The sequence below is a fragment of the Arctopsyche grandis genome, chromosome 7 (genome assembly GCF_051622035.1).
Source record: "Arctopsyche grandis isolate Sample6627 chromosome 7, ASM5162203v2, whole genome shotgun sequence".
In the NCBI taxonomy this organism is placed as follows: domain Eukaryota; kingdom Metazoa; phylum Arthropoda; class Insecta; order Trichoptera; family Hydropsychidae; genus Arctopsyche; species Arctopsyche grandis.
In genome coordinates, this window is record NC_135361.1 from 20,177,447 (window position 1) to 20,196,115 (window position 18,669).

The 18,669-nt window shown below is 32.9% G+C and overlaps 3 protein-coding genes across 4 annotated transcripts in view; 2 read left to right on the forward strand and 1 right to left on the reverse strand.

The window, feature by feature from the left end:
* Positions 1 to 8,484: 8,484 nt before the first annotated feature.
* LOC143914319 (FGGY carbohydrate kinase domain-containing protein) lies at positions 8,485 to 11,200 on the reverse strand. 2 transcript variants are annotated; one of them, XM_077434503.1, is made up of 5 exons: positions 10,789 to 11,200; positions 9,825 to 10,693; positions 9,521 to 9,746; positions 9,237 to 9,449; positions 8,485 to 8,595 (listed from the first exon to the last, which is right to left on the reverse strand). In XM_077434503.1, the coding sequence occupies exons 1-5, from the start codon at positions 10,975 to 10,977 to the stop codon at positions 8,581 to 8,583; spliced, it is 1,512 nt and encodes a 503-aa protein (XP_077290629.1). In that variant the 5' UTR covers positions 10,978 to 11,200; the 3' UTR covers positions 8,485 to 8,580. The 2 variants fall into 2 exon arrangements, with proteins under 2 accessions (XP_077290629.1, XP_077290628.1); XM_077434502.1 differs by lacking the exon at positions 8,485 to 8,595 and having other exon boundaries at positions 8,908 to 9,449.
* Positions 11,201 to 11,381: 181 nt separating this feature from the next.
* On the forward strand, positions 11,382 to 12,004 carry Pop5 (POP5 ribonuclease P/MRP subunit). The gene is made up of 2 exons (XM_077434188.1): positions 11,382 to 11,476; positions 11,560 to 12,004. The coding sequence occupies exons 1-2, from the start codon at positions 11,457 to 11,459 to the stop codon at positions 12,002 to 12,004; spliced, it is 465 nt and encodes a 154-aa protein (XP_077290314.1). The 5' UTR covers positions 11,382 to 11,456.
* Positions 12,005 to 14,821: 2,817 nt separating this feature from the next.
* corn (microtubule-binding protein cornetto) overlaps positions 14,822 to 18,669 on the forward strand; it is a 79,781-nt gene continuing 75,933 nt past the window's right edge. Inside the window, exon 1 of the mRNA XM_077434405.1 lies at positions 14,822 to 14,956. The gene's annotated coding sequence lies outside the window, so the exon portion shown is untranslated. The remainder of the gene's footprint in view (positions 14,957 to 18,669) is intronic.

An 18,669-nucleotide genomic window follows, 5' to 3' on the forward strand; every position in this document is an offset into this window, starting at 1 on the left:
AGCCGCCACTGGAACTGGGCGACGGAAATTTTCCCAATTTTTCCAAAGTTTCCGGTTTTTTCCCGTTCTTTCAAAATTCCCATTTTTGACCATCTCTAATGCCATCCTATTAACTAGTCAATGTCTTTTATTATTTGAAAAATATCGTATTTAGATTCATTTCAATTAACATTTTTTTACAATCGTGAACAAACATATCTATTTATTTATAATAAGACAACATAACAAATAAATTCTTACATATGAAATTTACATTTCACCATTAAATATACACATATGTGAGTGTAACAAACCGTCTCCAAGTAACACGTCACGACGGGGGGGTCAAGCCACTGAAAGTAAACTTTTCCAGTTAATGAACGGTCAGTTCAATGTCATCGAGTGACGTAAGCAAACTTTGTAATCAATAATTGGTTTTCGTCCATTAAATAAATCAAATACCTACATAATAATGTAGATAGTATAAGACCTTATAGACCAATCAAGTTTACGTTTTGTACACACCATAACGTGTTCGCTACGCCTTTTAAGTGGAAAAATACATTACATAAAAATGTGTAGATGTTCCTTATATTTATGTAAACATCCTATGCACACATCAAAAACATATTAACCCAGTAACCCAATTGTTGCATATTGTAAAAAGGGGACAATTCAAACGGTCAACTGCTAATGTATGCGTGTTGCAATTACGAGTACATATAATAATATGGAACGTATTGTCTAAAGGAAATCAATATTTCCAATGTACATACGATTTATGCACCAATTGCATGTAAAGCCATCAATATACATATTTATGTACATATGCATGTATGTGCATATGTATATCATTGATTTTTTTCACATTGCCGTACTTAAAACGTAAATAGATATACATACATATGTACATAATTGGTAAAATATCGATCTGCTTTCCATGGAAACTTTAACGGCTCAACAAATTTATATTGTCAACATAATGTTGATTGATAGATTTTTTTACCTGATTCTTAAAATTTTAGTTATTAAACATTTTTGGTATAAAACTGATGGTTAAAAGAAAAAGAAAAAGTTTCGTGCAGCAATAAAAACGAGAAAGTGTAAAATTTGAAGAAAGCCTGCTTAAAAACAAGTGGTCACGCGATTTCCTTATGAAACGAAGCAAGGTGTATTGAAAGGGAAAATCGCGTCATTTCGCATTTCTAAGAACAACTATAGTTAGAAATGCGAAATGAACAACTGTAGTTATTAAAAAATGAAAGAGCTTTTCAATTCATAGTAGAATTTTAAAATAACTTAATAAATGACATGAAATATTAAAATGATAGAAATAAATATAATATAGTATTGATACAATGTTTTAACATGTCATATAAATATATACTGTTTCCGACATTTTAAAAATCCTTTCTTTTAACAATCTTTCTGTCAGGCGACGACATTCTGATGCTATATTCTTCTTTAAGCTCATAAATGGTTTCCTTGATTGTTCTGATTTACTGAATAAGGTTAATTTCAGAATCCCAGTTCGATACCCTAGACGCGTTACACTCTTTTCACTTGATCCTTTCAATACTAATTCCCAAAAATATTTTTATCTGCAGCGCGTTTATCGTATGTTTAACGGAGAGCTGAATGAGGTTGATCTGTTTGGTATTTCCCTACATCAATTCAGGTCTAACATCAAGAGAATCTTGACCGATTGATTCATTTTTTCTTCTATTCTATTTTTCCAATATTTCCATTATTTTTATACTTTAGTTTAGTTATGTAATGTGCTATTTAATCATATTATAGCTTTCATTCCTTTCCATTTCATTTGTTTATTTTGTATTTACCTTTTTCATTTGTTTTTTATATTTGTAAATTTCAATTTCTTCTTATATTCTATCTTATAACCTTTTCCAAATATTTTAATACTATAGTTTAATTATGCAATGTACTACATATTTTGTCATGCCTTTATTCTTTACTTTTTAATTTGTTTTCCTTATATTTATCTTTTTCATTTTTGTAAAAATCTATTATTGGACTCGGGTGTTACATATATTATTTATTTACTTTTTGTGTTTTTTATACCTATCTCTGTACATCCTGTCTGTTGATTTTTCAATTAATAAAATAAAAATAAATAAAAATATACTTAAGAGGGCTGGACACCAGCGCCTTGTCCATACAGACGTATTACACTTCTCCCTTCCTCAATTATGGCACTAGAGAAATTATAGTATAATATGCTATGGATATCCACCATTGGGATGCATCTATCGTTTTATTTTTTTGATTAGTTATTTTTATGGGAGCTAGGAGCCGCCAAACATCTATAAAATCGCCTCTTTTTTACACCGACGAAAAGAGTCCAGCGTGCTTATTTAACGGTCGATTTAAAAAAAAAATACGCGCATAGGTGCATAGAAAATATCTTTCTCATACCGATTATGATTTTTTTTTTAAATTGGTCCAGTTTCGGAGGAGAATATTGGAGAATACGAAACCTCGATTTTGTCGATTTAAAATACGTATTATCTGGTCGAAGCGCAACTGTCGCATTCACTCAATATATATATTGATATATATTGTGGCATTCACTCAATATATATATCGAAGAAAGGAACGGCAACAAAATTAAGGTTTCGGGTGTACAGTCCTCTTAAGGTAAGCTTATTTTAAGAATTATTTGAAGAAAGTTCAATTATGTGCTAAGTGAAATACAAATATACAAAAGTTTTTATGAAAAGGTACAAAGCTTGATGATAAGCATTAAAGGAAATTTAAAACTTTTCAATAAAACGATTGAAAGCATCTGACACAACTTACAAGGGTTGAAAAATATACACGATAATAACGATTAGTGTAACGTCCTTGAACCCCACCGAAGCAAATTCTGCGTAATTGATGAATTTGATACGTACTTCGTTGTATTGAATAACCAATGTAGAAACCAAATTTCAAGTACAATAGCGTAATATCGGCAACCATATGAATGAGGCACAGTATACATATGAATGCATAAAAAAACTTTCAAACGATCGTAATAAACGACTTGGTTATAATTATGATTGTTTCTTTTATAACCTCACATGTTATTTTGTAATTTGCATTAAAGCTACTAAGTATAAAAGGTAGAAAAACGTTTAATACTTTTATTTTAAAATATTTTCAATCCATACAAATCGTTATAAAATTCATATTATTATTTTTACACATATAAAAACACACGTATATAAAATAGTAAATAACTCTTCGCAACAAACACACTTCACAAAAATATTTAATTTCAGATTTATAGATTTTATTTATTTTTAATTGTACTAAAATATCAGAACCAATGGTTCGGTTTTTTCACTTTTTCTTTATACTTTCTAGATATTTGTAAACTGTCAAAAATTTCTATCAAGTCGTTTATTTTTGCCGGTCCTCCGGTGTCGTTGGGTCCATCTGACTTACTTTGGCGAATTGATTTAAAATTCAATTTGTCCTTTTCTATATCTGATGGGTCCATGACCATTGGTATCACTTCTCTTTCCCTACGATCCAAAAGTCTTCTTCTCGTTTCGAAAGTCTTCGGACCGAACATAATTGAAGTGCAAGACTTTTCCAACGGTTCAAGATTATTGTTTTTATCACGTTTTAAATCTGGCAAACTTCCGTCGACGTTTCGATTTGACTCTGAATCTGAGTGTTGCGTTGGATCTAAAGCAAACACTGGATCTATGACATGATAAGTTTGCTGTCTCAGCAACATTTTCGCTTTATTTTCCTTTATTTCTTTGAGAAGATCTGTATGCTTTTCTTCGTGGCCGGTTTGTATGATGCTTAGTCTGTGGTTTCTCAAATTAACTTCGTTCAGAGTAGGCATTGTCTTGTCACTATCGGAAAGTTCGTCTTCGCCCACGTGGTAGATTTGAGCGCTCTTCTTTCTCTTATTTAGATTATTGAGTATCAATTCGTTCATCGATCTTATCGTTCTGTCTTTGAATTTGTCTTCCCACACGTTTTCTACCCTCTGCCCAATCTTCGGCAGCGGATTGAACGGGGAGAGCGTCTCCTTGTGGAAAGTTTCCGTTTCTAACATTTTCAGTATGTAACTCTGAGTCTTTGGACGCGATGCACTGCTTCTCTTGTTGATGAAGTTCAAGGCGGTGGGGTCTTCTGGGGATGTCCTGGTAGAGGTGACATGTTGGTTTTTTAAGATGTTCGTCGAGGACTCGCATTCGTCAAGCGAGTGTTGAAGCATCAAGCGCGTCGGAGAACGCGCGCGTGTGATCCGACGTAGCAGAGTCCATAAAAAGCTGGTTTAGTGACACCATAATTCAAGATGATTGATAGGTAAACTGCTTGAATTATTAACAGTGTTTGTTGTGTATCGATTGTTGGCGAGGGCTGTTGAGGAGGCGGTCGTGCGCCGCGACCGTCCGTGTCCATCTGTTCCAGTGGCCAACTCCACTGTCAGCTAAATTGCGGATCAATCGCATGCTACGAATTTCGCTGGAAAACCGAGGTTCAATTCACGCGAGGTCAGCGATCGCCAAGTCTGCCCTGAAAGTTTCGGCGTCATCGAGTGAAATGAGCTTTACCAAAAATTATAGATTCATGCCATTTCATCTAAACCATTCAAATATAAAATCAACAAATATTCAAATACATAAGAATTGCTCATTTTGTAGTACCTACTAGGGATCCCAATCGATTATTCGAGTATTCGAATTATTCTTCTGATTTTTCAGCCATTCGTTATTCGAATATTTCATCAACTATTCGGATATTTTTTTTATAAATTAAATACACAAAATCAACATGAAAAAAGTGATGACGAAGAAGCCGACGATTATTTTATTTTTATTTATTTTATTTAATTGTTACAAGTCAATATACACTCGTCATTACAGATCGCTCCAATGCGACGGGTGTACGTTAACGAAATACAGAATACATAAACAATCAGAAATCAGAAATACAATAATACATATACAATCAGAATATATAGCATATAACAATTAATCAGAAGTAATAATCATAGAGATTTTTTTGTGTACAATTTTTATACATATAATAAATACGAAATTATAGAGATGTCTATAGAGATATCTATAGATTTCAGATTACTGTGCATAATTATTACAAATTATACACAGACAGATTTTTGTGACAACAGGAATAGATCTAATACCAATTTTTCAGGAACCGTTTCAGCAATAATCAGATAAAATTGGCAAACTCTGATAGTGAAACGATCGATTTGGAGTCAAAAAACCCCCAAATCTAACCAGCAGTTTGACGAGGACTCGAACCTTCGACCTCAGTGGTGCTAAATATACATATACGCTACCATTAAGCCAAACTGCTGGATTATGAAGAAAATGAAATATATAATGGGGATAATAATGATAAAAATGAAGATAATGAAGAAGATGAAATGTCTACATGTGAAGAAAAGGATTTTTATTCATTAAATACGGAAATTTTTGAAGAAAATCACTTTTCGATCTCTACGAAATTTTAGAAAAGATTTAGAATAATACGAATATTTAAGAAGTCACCGGCGAAATATACATTTTTACAAGAAATCATAATGAATTATTATTGGCTGTAAAAACGAGGTGGAATTCAATGGCAACTATGATAAGACGGTAAACGGACTACTAGTCATATGTGAACCAGTCACAGGACAACCGGTCGCTCTAGATCGGTCACACGAGATCACCCGTCACACTAAAACTGGTCACACCCTAAAATCGGTCACGAGAAAACTTGTTGACCGATTTTAGGGTGTGACCAGTTTTATCGTGACCAGTTTTAGTGTGACGGGTGATCACGTGTGACCGATCTAGAGCGGCCGGTTCACATTTGACTAGTAATCACCGAACCGATAAGACGATTCATTCAAATTTATGCATGGTACATACATATGTAATTACTCGAATATATTCGAATAGGTCTTGATTTACTATTCGATATTCGAATAGTTGAAGTCGACGAATATTTGGGATCCCTAGTACCTACATATGTATGTACTATGAATATACCTATATAATAAGGTGACCATTTATTTCAAATCGAAAACCAAGATATTTTATCAAAAAAAATATTTTTTTATATAATTCTTATGTTATTAATAATTTTAATATAATAATAATAGTTTTAATTTTGATATTTAATTTCAATTGTCCAATTTAATTTTTATTTCGATATTTTGTACACTACTGGTCCCAACTAAGTTTGCATTCGTTGGCTTAATGTGTACGGACCATAAGATTTCATGGATGATGAAATCAAAATATCTGTGAAAATTGACAATCATGTAATGGTTTGATTCGTCAGCCTTGTGCAAATCATGATGATCTTCTAATCGGTAGAGATGAAAGTACTGAAACTCAATATATCTTATAACAGTTGAAAAGGATGTTTGATCGCTTTTTGTAATTTAAAATTAATTTTTGAGAGGATTCCAACTATTTTTTTATTTATACAAATCACATACATATCTCCAGTGCTTCCTTGCAATGTAACGCACTAGAATGACGTTTCAGCACCCCCTTTACCTTTATTACTTTTTTTTAATTAGGTTTAATTTTTATGTGCAAAGCACATGTGCAGAGTACATGGTATAGAAAAATCTGCTTTTAATTTAATTTTAAATATATTTTTCTTTAATAAAAAGCTTGACAAGAAACGAGTTCCAGCACTCTTATTTTACAAGATTTTGTTAGCTTCACTTTGTTATAATAGAAAAATACTGAATATATCATATACTCTGACTAACTCAAATTCTCTTTCCCCCACATATCTTCAGTTTTGAGTATGTTTGGAACCAAGTCTTTTATATCTACTCCTTTATGTAAAAAATTTACCTATTACAGGTGAACTACTGAAACGAAAGTTATGTAGGGAGTAGATGGATCATTGTTGAAATGAGTTTCATTTCATTTGTACCTTAGTTTGTCAACGAAAAGTTCTGAATTCTAATGATTCAATGAAATTTAAAATCAATTTTCAGATGCACAATAAGCTAACATCTGAATTATGGTGAAGTCTGAAGTATTTCCAATAGCTTTTAATCGAAACCGTTCAGAACCCCTGCTCATTAAGTCGCGCGAATGTCGTAGTAAGTATTGGTCATGCGGAAGTATGCGACCAACCCTGGTGAACTTTCAGCGAAACGCGTGAGCCGATGAATAATATATAGCAATCAATCGATTTTTAGTTGGTGAGACACGGCACGCGATAAGTTTTGTACTTGCGTCCTTTGTCCAACAAAATCAATAAGTACTCACCATCGAAAAACTATTGTGAACAGTGAATCTCAAATTTCAACTAGACCTTTCCAAGCGGGTTGAGTGAATCAGGGGAAATCAATTAATAGGACATTCAAAAGTTCGAAATTCAATTTCGAAGGAAGGAAACTTTGGAACATAGCATTGGTATACTTTCTGCATTACAAAATTATTAAGTAATCTTAAATAAGAAAAGTGTGATGAAGCAAGTAAACAATTAATTTTAACCAAAACAAAAAAAAGTAATGAAATATTTTGTTTGGAAGAACAAAATGGTATTGAAATTGAAGCATAAAAGAAGATTAAGAAACTGAAAAACAACAAAACAATATTAGAGACTAAGTACATGCCTAAAGTGACCATACGTCCCGTTTTGAACGGGACCGTCCCGTTTTTAGGTAGTCTGTCCCGTTGTCCCCAAGCACAGCTTCGGGACGTCGAAATGTCCCGTTTTCAAAAAGAGAGTATATTTATTGAATTATTATATATATATATATATATATATATATATATATATATATATATATATATATATATATATATATATATATATATATATATATATATATATATATATATATATATATATATCGTATAATTATTGAATACATTTTATGCCTGCCCGGAACTAATGCACCCGTAAAAAGAGTCTTTTCACAGATGAACAAGTTGTGGATGACCAAAAAAATGCAATTGCAAGTAGCGGTTCTTAAAGCGATGTTGTTAATTAAAATCAGTTTTAAGAAATCCTGCCAAGAATTTCATTCTTATTTAAAAGCAAACCCAGTAATACTTGAGAAAATTTGTTCATCAGAAAAATATAAAACAACATAATCTTTTTTATATTTATATTATTCATTCCTGATCTTTTCTTTTCTTCATCAACATTCCTGTTCTTTTTATTAATAAATAAAAACTATGAAAAAATACGCGTTTTCTTGAATACACATACTATTACGTAAAAATTGGTAGATGTCCCGTTTTGAAGAGAAAAATAAATGGTCACATTATACATGCCGCAAGTTAAATGAATCATATAAGGAAAGTGGTCTATTGATATCCAAGATGTAAACAAAAAGACTGCAGAACAGAATTGGGAAAATGTATAGAATCGTAATGAATATAAGTTGTGCTGGATAAGAAGGATAATACTTCATTGAAAAGTGTTAATGATTTTTTTATATTATATTAGGGGGACGAAAAAAATATAAATTAAAATATTATTTTTCTCCAATAAATCATCATTACTTTTATTGTCATAGAAAAATGAAAGGTATCTTAACCAATTTATTTTCTACATGTGAAAAATGTCTATCATGGTGAATCAGCAACTTTCATTCTTAAAAAAAAAAACAATAAATTTAGTTTGGCTGGTTTGAGAATTAGTAGGAAAGTCATTACATGTGAAGATTGACACACCACACGTAATATGAGTTTCAAGCTAAATTACGGCACCAAAAAATTCGTCGTAATAATCGCAAATTATCCTCCCACACCTACCATTCAAAATAAAGAACTACCTATACCATTTCAGAGAAATACGTAATAGGACATAATAAATCAAGTGGCGTTAAATGTCAAATTGTGGAATATTACAATCATTAACCAAAATTATGATAAATGTGGTCGAAAAGAAATATTCCCTCTATTTGAAACTTTTTAATTAAATTGATATTGATAAAACATGTATTTCATTTAAAAAAAAAACAATCAATAAAGATATACAAAATATAATATAAAATATATAACATAAGTATAGTGTATCTAATCAAACATTCTAATATATAAATTTCTTTTAATGTACATATTATATTATTACAGGTCGATTATTTAAGTCGATTCCATTATTTGTTTATATGAATATTGATCGTTCAACATCTTTAAAAATACATTATATTTTTTATCGTGGTAATTCTTAACAGCATTGTTGGGATTTATTATATTCGCTTTACCACCCATGCTGTGAATAGCTGTACCTACGTTGGGGAAATATTTTGCACCGCACGCACCGAGGATTGCTGCTCCCATCAAAACAGATTCGGATTCAATTGGACACAAGAGTGGCAAGCCCACAACATCTGCTTGAATTTGTGTAAACAGGCTATTGTGCGACAGTCCACCACATATAAGCAAAGATTTAAATTCATCGTACCCAGACGTTTTTAAAGATTCAATGATGTGGCGTGTTCCATACTGAAATGTAAAAAAAAAACTACTTTGTATTACAGTGAGAATGTAATGCATTACAAATTGTACATACTTACAGCCAATGCTTGTAAAGTAGCCAGGTAAATGAGTGCTAAATTTTCTTCATCGTTGGTTAAAGTAAGTCCTGAAATCATACCTAATAGATTCGAATCAGCAATTGGAGATCTATTTCCGTGATAGTCAGGCCATATATGAATAGTTTTAGTTAAATAACAATTATCATCATATTGTTTTTCTTCAACCATGTCGATTATTAATTTGTTGAGATAGTCTTGAACTAATCTATGATATTAGTCGAAATGTTAGAAAAAAATTATAATATTATAAAAAAAATACTACAAAATGGCAAAATGAACTTACGAATATTTAGGACACTTTGCTTTTATAGTGATTGTAGCAGGATGACTGCTAATTATATGATCGATCAAAGCACCGGATGCGCTTTGACCAGCTTCGTTCAACCACAATTCTGGTACCATTGCACTATAATATGGTCCCCAGATTCCAGTAGTGAATATTGGTAACTTATTGACAGCCATATGGCATGTAGACGTTCCACATATAAGGCTGAGACGGGATTCAAAATCACTGCAAACATTGTCAGCAAAGCATCCCAGCATTCCTAATCCACCAGCGTGTGCATCTATGATAGACGTGCCGACTGGAGTTCCTGGTAAAAGTCCTAAATCAGTTGCAGAATCTTTTGTAAGTCCAGATCCACATGGTGCACCGGGTGCAAGTACTGAATTTCCAATTTTTTTATGATTGTTATCTGTGAGTTCTCTTAAAGAAATTTGTTCCAGGAATTCTGCATTCCATTGCGTCATTCCTGAATCATTGGCTTCATAGTTCCATTTGCATACTACAGAGCATAATGATCTACTATTTGAACCTGTAGCTCTCCAGGTTAAATAGTCAGGTAAATCAAAAACAAAACCTATGTCATTCCAAGTTTTAGGAAGATTTTTTTTTAGCCACAAAAGTTTAGGCATTTGCATTTCTAATGAAACGTTTCCACCCACATATTTCAAAACGGAATGCTTGGTATTATTGATAAACTCGGCTTCTAGTTTTGCTCTGTGGTCCATCCATAATATGACATTTTGCTGATCTTGTTCAGATAGACTCACCGTGATCGGTTTCAATTCTTTTGATAGCACAACAAGCGAACATGTAGCATCAAAACCAATTCCTTTAACATCGTCCGCAGGAAAGCCATTTATGACTTCCTAAAAACACAATAAGTGTAAATAAATAAATATTATCAATTTCAACTAAATTAACACAATTATATGACATCAAATATATTTAAAAAAAAACATACTTTAACTACATATTTACAAGATTCCCAAATATTCTCCGACGATTGTTCATAATGATCGGTGATTGGATTCCAGGTTTGAATAGTTTTTACAGCAGTTTTTAAAACCTTTCCTTCATCAGTTACCAGAGCTGCCCTTGCACTTCCAGTTCCAATGTCGACTCCAACAAATAAAGCGTTGTAAGGTTTCATTTCCTCCACAATTTTTAATAGTTGTAAATTGTTTCACGTGAATGTTTTATGTAAGCTTTATAATCGTCTCAGTTACATGCGTAACTGAAGTACCGCGCACTGATAACACTTATAATGAAGTAAGAATTTCAAGTTTATCTGGCAGCAATAAACTACATTTTTTCCTTATCAAAAGGCCAACTTCAATAACATGTTATGACGACAAACGTCAAATTTGACGTGTAACGAACAGTAAAAATTCAACCAGAAAATTTATCCTTTTTTATTTTTTTTTAAGTCTTTTCGTTTAGCCTCGAATTCAAAATTTAAATTATTAATTCATTGAAAATGGAATATATTATAAAGGCTACGATTTTTATTATTTTTCAATATGGCAACATTTACAAGGGTAACACTAATTGTCTGTCAAACTGACAGTTGACATGTGCCGCGTTTTGTTTTCATTTCAATAATCGCAGACTTTATAGTTCTAATTGGCAATGGTGCGATATAAGCATAGGTAAATATTTTATTATTCATTTTTTATAATTAATCACAAATCGAGTAATTTACCTTAATATTGTTTAACTTGATGATTTTCAGATATATTGTAGTAGAAATTCAAATCGACGGCAAGCCAATACACGCACCTCTGAAACTAAAGCCATATGTCCTTTATGAAGCAGTCATTGAAAAGGTGCAACAGCTGCATGGTGATTATGGTGTTGCGTTAATTAAACCTGGCTTCATGACAAAGTACTGCAATGAAATGACAAGGATAGCCCTAATGAAGACTCGACACGAACCATATCGAATTTTGGCTAGTTCATTGCCATTTGTAAACACGTTGGAAGGCAAGTCTATCGCTCTCAATACCATATACACAGGCGCAACAATGAGACAGTGTTTTAAATTCATTCAACAGCATCAAAGGAAACATTTAAATCAAGCTTGGAGTAAATTAAGAACAGACGATGAAAGAAAAGCGTTTGAACTCGCTGTTATGGATTTAACAATGGCCGATCCTAATAATGTGTCTAATACTTAAGTTGTTTTGTATTTCTTTATTATATTTTTATATTAATAAAATAATTAAATTTACTGACGTTTAAAATAATTTTTCGAACAGTGGTGATTTCATCGTCACGTTACAATTTTTAAATAAAATCTGCACCGCCTTAGGTAACCCGAGAACCGTATTGAGAAAAAAGTTTTATTTGTGGGCTTCGTCCAGAATTAAATTATTAAAAGAGTTTATCCTTAGTCAGATTTACTAATTATTAAGAAAATTTGGTAAGAATAAAAATTATAGGAAAGAAAAGAAAGTAATCTTATAATAGTTTTTATTGAAATACATAGTAAACAATATAAATTTACATATAATAATGGTTTACCTTAATGGTAACTCTACGGTAGTTAGTTAGTTAGTTCTTTTGTTACTTCGATAATTTCGTTTATTAGCATACGTATACTCAGGTATATCCAGGGCCGGGGGGGGGGGAGCCGGGGTAAAGTTCCAGGGCCCGGACTACTTGAGGACTTCCGGCTGACCGATATTGATATTTTATATTTATTTAATGTTAAATGTTTATTATTTTTCAATCCACGCATTATTTGTGACCATGTGAAATCGTACCTGTTATATCATACTTGCTTATTTAATTATTTGAAAAAATATCAACCAACATGGGTAATTTTATAATAGTTCTGATAAAGATTGCTATTTATTTGCAAAGATATTTATTTGTCAATAATATTTGTAATTTAATTTGACGAATTTCATCACAGAAAATGTGCTCCCTATCATTGAATACATCTTGAATCTTCGTTCTCCAATTTGGCGTATCTTTCTTTAAGTAGTAATTTTAAAATATGTTCATATGAAATTTTTGTCAAAAATTATACAAATCTAGAAAATTGTTACATCTTCGGGCGGTTACATCTTCGAAAAGTTCACAGTCAATTACATAACATGTAAAGAGAAAAGATCGTTATTCGAAATATATATATGTATATATTGAAAAAATTTTGGAAACCCGTTGTTCCAAAATTGGGGTGACACCACTGCAGTAATGGCAGCAACGTAAGAATCTTTTCTTCACATAACAATACAAAGAAAACTACGGCTATTGAAATGATCAATAAATGATCAGTATGAAACTAATTTGTTTTGTGGGCATATTCCGCCTCCGGCTCACAAAGGGCCAACACTAACAAAACTCTTGGACCTGTATGTTAGCACCAAGCATGTTGGTGGATCTCACATCACTCCCCGTTATTTATAGAAACCAGTTGTGCATAAACTACTCCGTCATTTTAATATTTTGCTTTCCTTAAATGCAGGGGCGTCATTTCAGCGGTCTTCAGGAGTGGGGGGGGGCAAAAATTTTGATCAGTAAAGAATGACTTTCTAGTGGAGGGGGGGGGGAGTTTTTTATATTAAATATATATGAGTATATGAATTTTTTTTTGTTAATTTTTTTTATTTATATATTTTTATCAATAAAATTAATAGTAAAATAATTTTAAAGGATTACGAGTTTTAAGAATATCTTTGAAAGCATGACAAACAACAAAGTAAAATATATTTGGGAGTTTTTTTTTGGGAAAAATTGACGTGTTTATGCCTGACAGTGTTCTAAAGAATTTCAATATTCTATTTTTGTTGGTTTAGTATTTTAATTAAAATTCATAACAATAAATTAAACAACAGATAGTCCCGTTCAAATCTAGGGGGGCGGTTGCCCACCTCAGTCCCCCCTTCCCCCCCGCCAAAATGACGCCCCTGTATGTACAAATGTCTGCAACGCACACGGGCAACCGAAAGAAATTCGAGTCGAAAAAATTGTATTCTTTAAAAAATACGAAACAAGATATCGTACTTTTTAAAATGCATTTAGGTTGTCTTGTTGTATACTTGTTGATTTCTGTTGCGAGTTATAACTTGTAACACTCCCGAACTATAATTCGGAGAAATAACGGGATAGCAGGTATAGCTTCGTATATAGCATAGAGCTAGATCTTTTATGTTCTATTATCTTTGCGACTGCCAGATGTATTTCTTCAAGGATGCTGAGTATTGGTTGGTCATCGAAAGAATAATATCCTAGATGTGGGATTGAGGGTAAAAATACTATACTTTCATGAATGAACTTGTTGTCTCTCTTGTCGTCTGGTCCTGTTCAGAACTAAACGTTTTGGTTTTATGTCTGTTTTTCTGGTTAATTTTTATTGTGATTAAATTTTCAACACTATTTCTCACACAATATTTATCACAAGGTAAGTTTTTGGGGTCCAAATAGATTACGGGGTCCAAAATACGAATTTCTCCGTTTGATAACCATGGGGAAAATAGAAGGAAAAAAATGAATTGGCAAGAAAAAGTTATCTTGGCTTCGAAACGTACGCATGTGGACCGATATGAGCGCTGAAGATCTGTTCCGAGTCGCTGAAGACTGATGCGGATATCTTCAAATAATCGACAAGGTGGTCGCCAACGTTCGGATGCGGACAAGGCATTAACCCGAAGAATATTTTTGCACTACTCGCATGCATTTAATTTTTTTTTTATTAATACGATTTACACAAATGCTGATGAAATTAAAGAGGAGCCGATTTAAACTGCTGAACTCTTAGGTGCGGCCCTGGCTACAGCACTGAGCGAACACACACACGTACAAATACTGAGCGTACATTCGCGCACGTATACATTCGAGAAACCACATCAAAACTAGTAAAATAGTGTACAATGAGTAAACAGGAGGCATTGCACATTACATGATTGTAGTGGCAAAAGCAAACAAATAGTCGTAAAGCAAGTTGGTATCACTGGGGTTCCATAGGTAGTGCGGCGGCGCTTGAAATCAGTCAGCCGTTGTCAGTCGCGGCGTTCGCTTGTGTGTGTTTTTTGCCAGTCGTGTCAACCGGAAGTTGTGCACCTGCCGCATCTGGACCCTTCGCTAATCACCTTTATCATCAACCAGAATCGTCATCACCGCATGTGAGTCTTCAACGCATTTATAACATTTCTTCAATTCATGTTTAGCTCGTTTACTATCGCAACCCCCTTGACAACCAACCGACTTTTTTCAATTCATATTCTCATTTACATACATTTTTTTTCAATAATAATTTCGCACCCGTCTTCCGAAATTCACACACATTTTTTCACAATTGAAACGTTTGTTTTATTTTTAGTTTTCATACGTTGGTTTTATGGTGTAGTATCCACCCCCATAACGATCGAAATTCATGTGAAAACATAACCTCAAAGTTAGGTCGCTTATCCGAAGGGGTGTTACCCACACTACGTATTTTGTAACATTTTTAGTTTGGTATTGTTTACACACCAATTCACGAAAGTTTGATGGATTGTACAATACGAAAGGTAGCGATTTTTTTAATGTGACAAATAATATATTTGAATCTATAGGAAATTTGATGTATAAATGTACAAACGAAACTCGGTTTAGACAGGGGAGTAAATTTTTGTTACATGTTTTATATTTTAAGTCGTTTCAAAGGTTAATGAAGTTGACCCATAAAACCTGCAACATGGGATCAACCCCCTACCCCACCGAATATATTTAGTCTGAAAGATTTTCCGTTGGAGTACTAGACGATTGTCCAGCTACATATATATGTACATATTTATATTGGTCTGTTTTAAAACAATATATCAATATAACAATACATATGTAAATCATACATCAGAAGATATTTCATATTTATATATTTAGAATTAGAAACATTGCTAAAATACGAATATTGATATTCATCTCTTCTGTGTATACTATGATTGTATAAAAAAAGTCGAGTATATGTTAACATTATTGAAGTTTTATAAAAAATATTTATATATAAGTCAAATCATTGACATACCTGGTAGTAAAGTAGAGGAAATAAATTAGGTTGGAGTGCATTTTAATGCCGTATTCAAATTTAAAATGTCCACTATGGCTGAAGAAAAAGATCTTCGGTCAATATGTCTTGCCAGTGATGAAGTATGGATGCGAAACTTGGGCATTGAATGCCAAAATGCTGCATAAGAACCCGGAAAGCTAGAAAACGGAATACGTGCGTTAGATGTACACATGACAAAGGTGGTTGATTTAATGGTTAGGGGAATTGGATTGAAATGGCAATGGGCGGATCACGTAGCTCAAAGAACGGACGACATGTGGACGAAAAAATTGCTCGAATTGTACGCCAGAGAATGCAAAATGGTGCAAAGAAGGCCCTCGGGGAGATGGGTGAAAGATATCAGAAAAATGTGTGGGATGAGATGGAAGAGAGTTGCTCAAAACAGAGGCGAATTAAAGTGGGTTGAAGAGGCAGCAGTGGATTCATCCGAATGGATGTGAATATGGCACTTTTCCCATGTTGATTCGGCATTAATTTATTGTTTCAATTATGTCTGGTGTACTTTTCCTATATCGATTGTATATTAATTTTTTGATTCAATATCATTTTTTCAATATAATAACTTCTTTCTGTGTCTTTTTTTACATGATGTCTGAGCTAAAATTCGCAGAAATGAAAAAAAAAGTGTGACTGCTATGAAGTATCGTCTAGAATAGGCGTTTTTTTTTTTGCGGATCCATCAATAAAATTATACATATTTATAATACAGAATCATCAGGATTAATTTGCCCATAAATATTTCGGCAAATATGTACGATGTACGTAGTGTTCAATATTGCCACACATATTTGATGTTTTTCAGCGTCGATATGTAGATTTAATTTTAATTTTTACATGCTTTTTATTATTACGAAATTATGTTCACAATACATCTTATATCTATTTTAATAGCTACTGATCTACTGATCATTTTCTATTTTACAATTTAATTTAATTTGGTTAGTAATCATAGTATTATATCATTCTAATGTTAATCTACAGCATAATAGGAAAAAGAGCTCAAAAACCTATTTACAATCCTTATAAATGCTCATATTACATCTAATACATAATATTAATTAAAGACTCTCTAAAGTCGATGACCCAAAGCAGAGATATGTAGATATACATATGTAGAATTTACATAAAATTGCAAAATGACTGATAAATGATATTTTGGAATGATTTAGCCGCTATGTGCCGCTATGTGATGTGAATTATAGACGTCTCGTGTCTGGCGTCAATTTGTCAGTGAATAATCGGAATTTTACCTGTTACGTTTCACGTACACGTGAAGTTATCCGTGCGGTTGGGAAATATGGTATCAATTATAGTTTCACCTGATATTGTTCCTTCCCTTTCGAATTCTTCGAATGTTTTGTGTGCACTGAGAGGCGCGTTTCGACGACCTGTAGCAATAGTCGCGTTTAAACGTGAGATAGGAAAAAGGTCGGTCCAATCTGAGGCCACCGATCTGGTGAAGTGAATGTGAATTTTTTTTTCCATTTATTATTTTTCTTTCAATTGCGATCCCCCACCGATAAAAGCGCAACTGGAGAGGTGTTTCCGTATTCGAACCGGTAACCTTCGGTGGTTGCCGCATTGCGGCCCCCTCTCAGCTTCGGCTGACTGACACACGCGTGCATATTTTTGTTTACATGTTTCGATCGGTCAAAACATCCCTTTCTTTCAGAGCGAGGGAGTCTTATAGTCCTGTATTGTGAGTGGAATGGTTGAAAGGTTGGTTTGGGAGTACTACTACAGGCGGACCTCAACTTTCGCACACAATTGGTTCCTGAAAATGTGTGCGAAAGTTAAATGTTCGAAAGTTGAGGGATGTAAAAAAAAAAGCAAAAAATGTATGTATTAAATAAAAATTATTTATATATGTACATTAAAAAGTAAAGTAAATACATAAAATAAAAAGCAAAAAAGCAAAAGCAGAAAAACACGATAAAATAAAAAATAAAAACAAAAGAAAAATAATACGTAAATAAAATACTCAAATCCTATTCTTAGTTTTACATTCTGCAAAAGAAAAATAGTAAAAAAAATATCACAGCGACGCCCAAATGGAAGAGAGTAGATTAAGATTCCACACATACATCACATTCAAATTAAGAGAATAATGATGAGCGCAGGCTGCCAGATACATATGTTAAAATAACATCCGATAATCTACACTCACTTAGGTGGAAAAGATCGCATTCAGGCACGGCAAATTATAATCTCGTAATGAACTTGTCAAGAGTTAGTTGAATATGACATTTTTTTTTTCTTCATAGAGAGTTCTGTAACAGACAGTACTCTTATGAATAGCCCTACGTACTTGAGATATTCGTTCTCCATTGGGATCACAGTCTTCCATAATGTTCAAAAACTTTTCGAGACGCGTAAAAGCTTCGTTCATATTTTTTATAGTTAAGGTATTAATGATTTCTTCTGGTTCTTCTTCCTCACTTTCAATATGTATATCATTCTCGTTCTCTTGCCGGTCCATTAGAAATTCATTGGTCATGGGTTCAGAATGAGATTCAATCATCTCATTAATATCTTCAATGTTAACATCTAGGTTAAGTTCGTTCATTAAGAGGACTATTTCAAGTGTGATAGTTTCTGGAGTTTCATCAAAATTTATATCACCCATCATTTGTGGGCATAGTTTTCTCCATGAACCTTTCATTGTTGACTCTTTTATTTCAGCCCACGCGTCTCCAATATTGTTTATTGCGTTCCATATGTTATAATTCCTCCAGAAATCTTTTAATGTGGGCCCACCTTCCATGTCAGTTGTCTTGATGGCCTGATTCA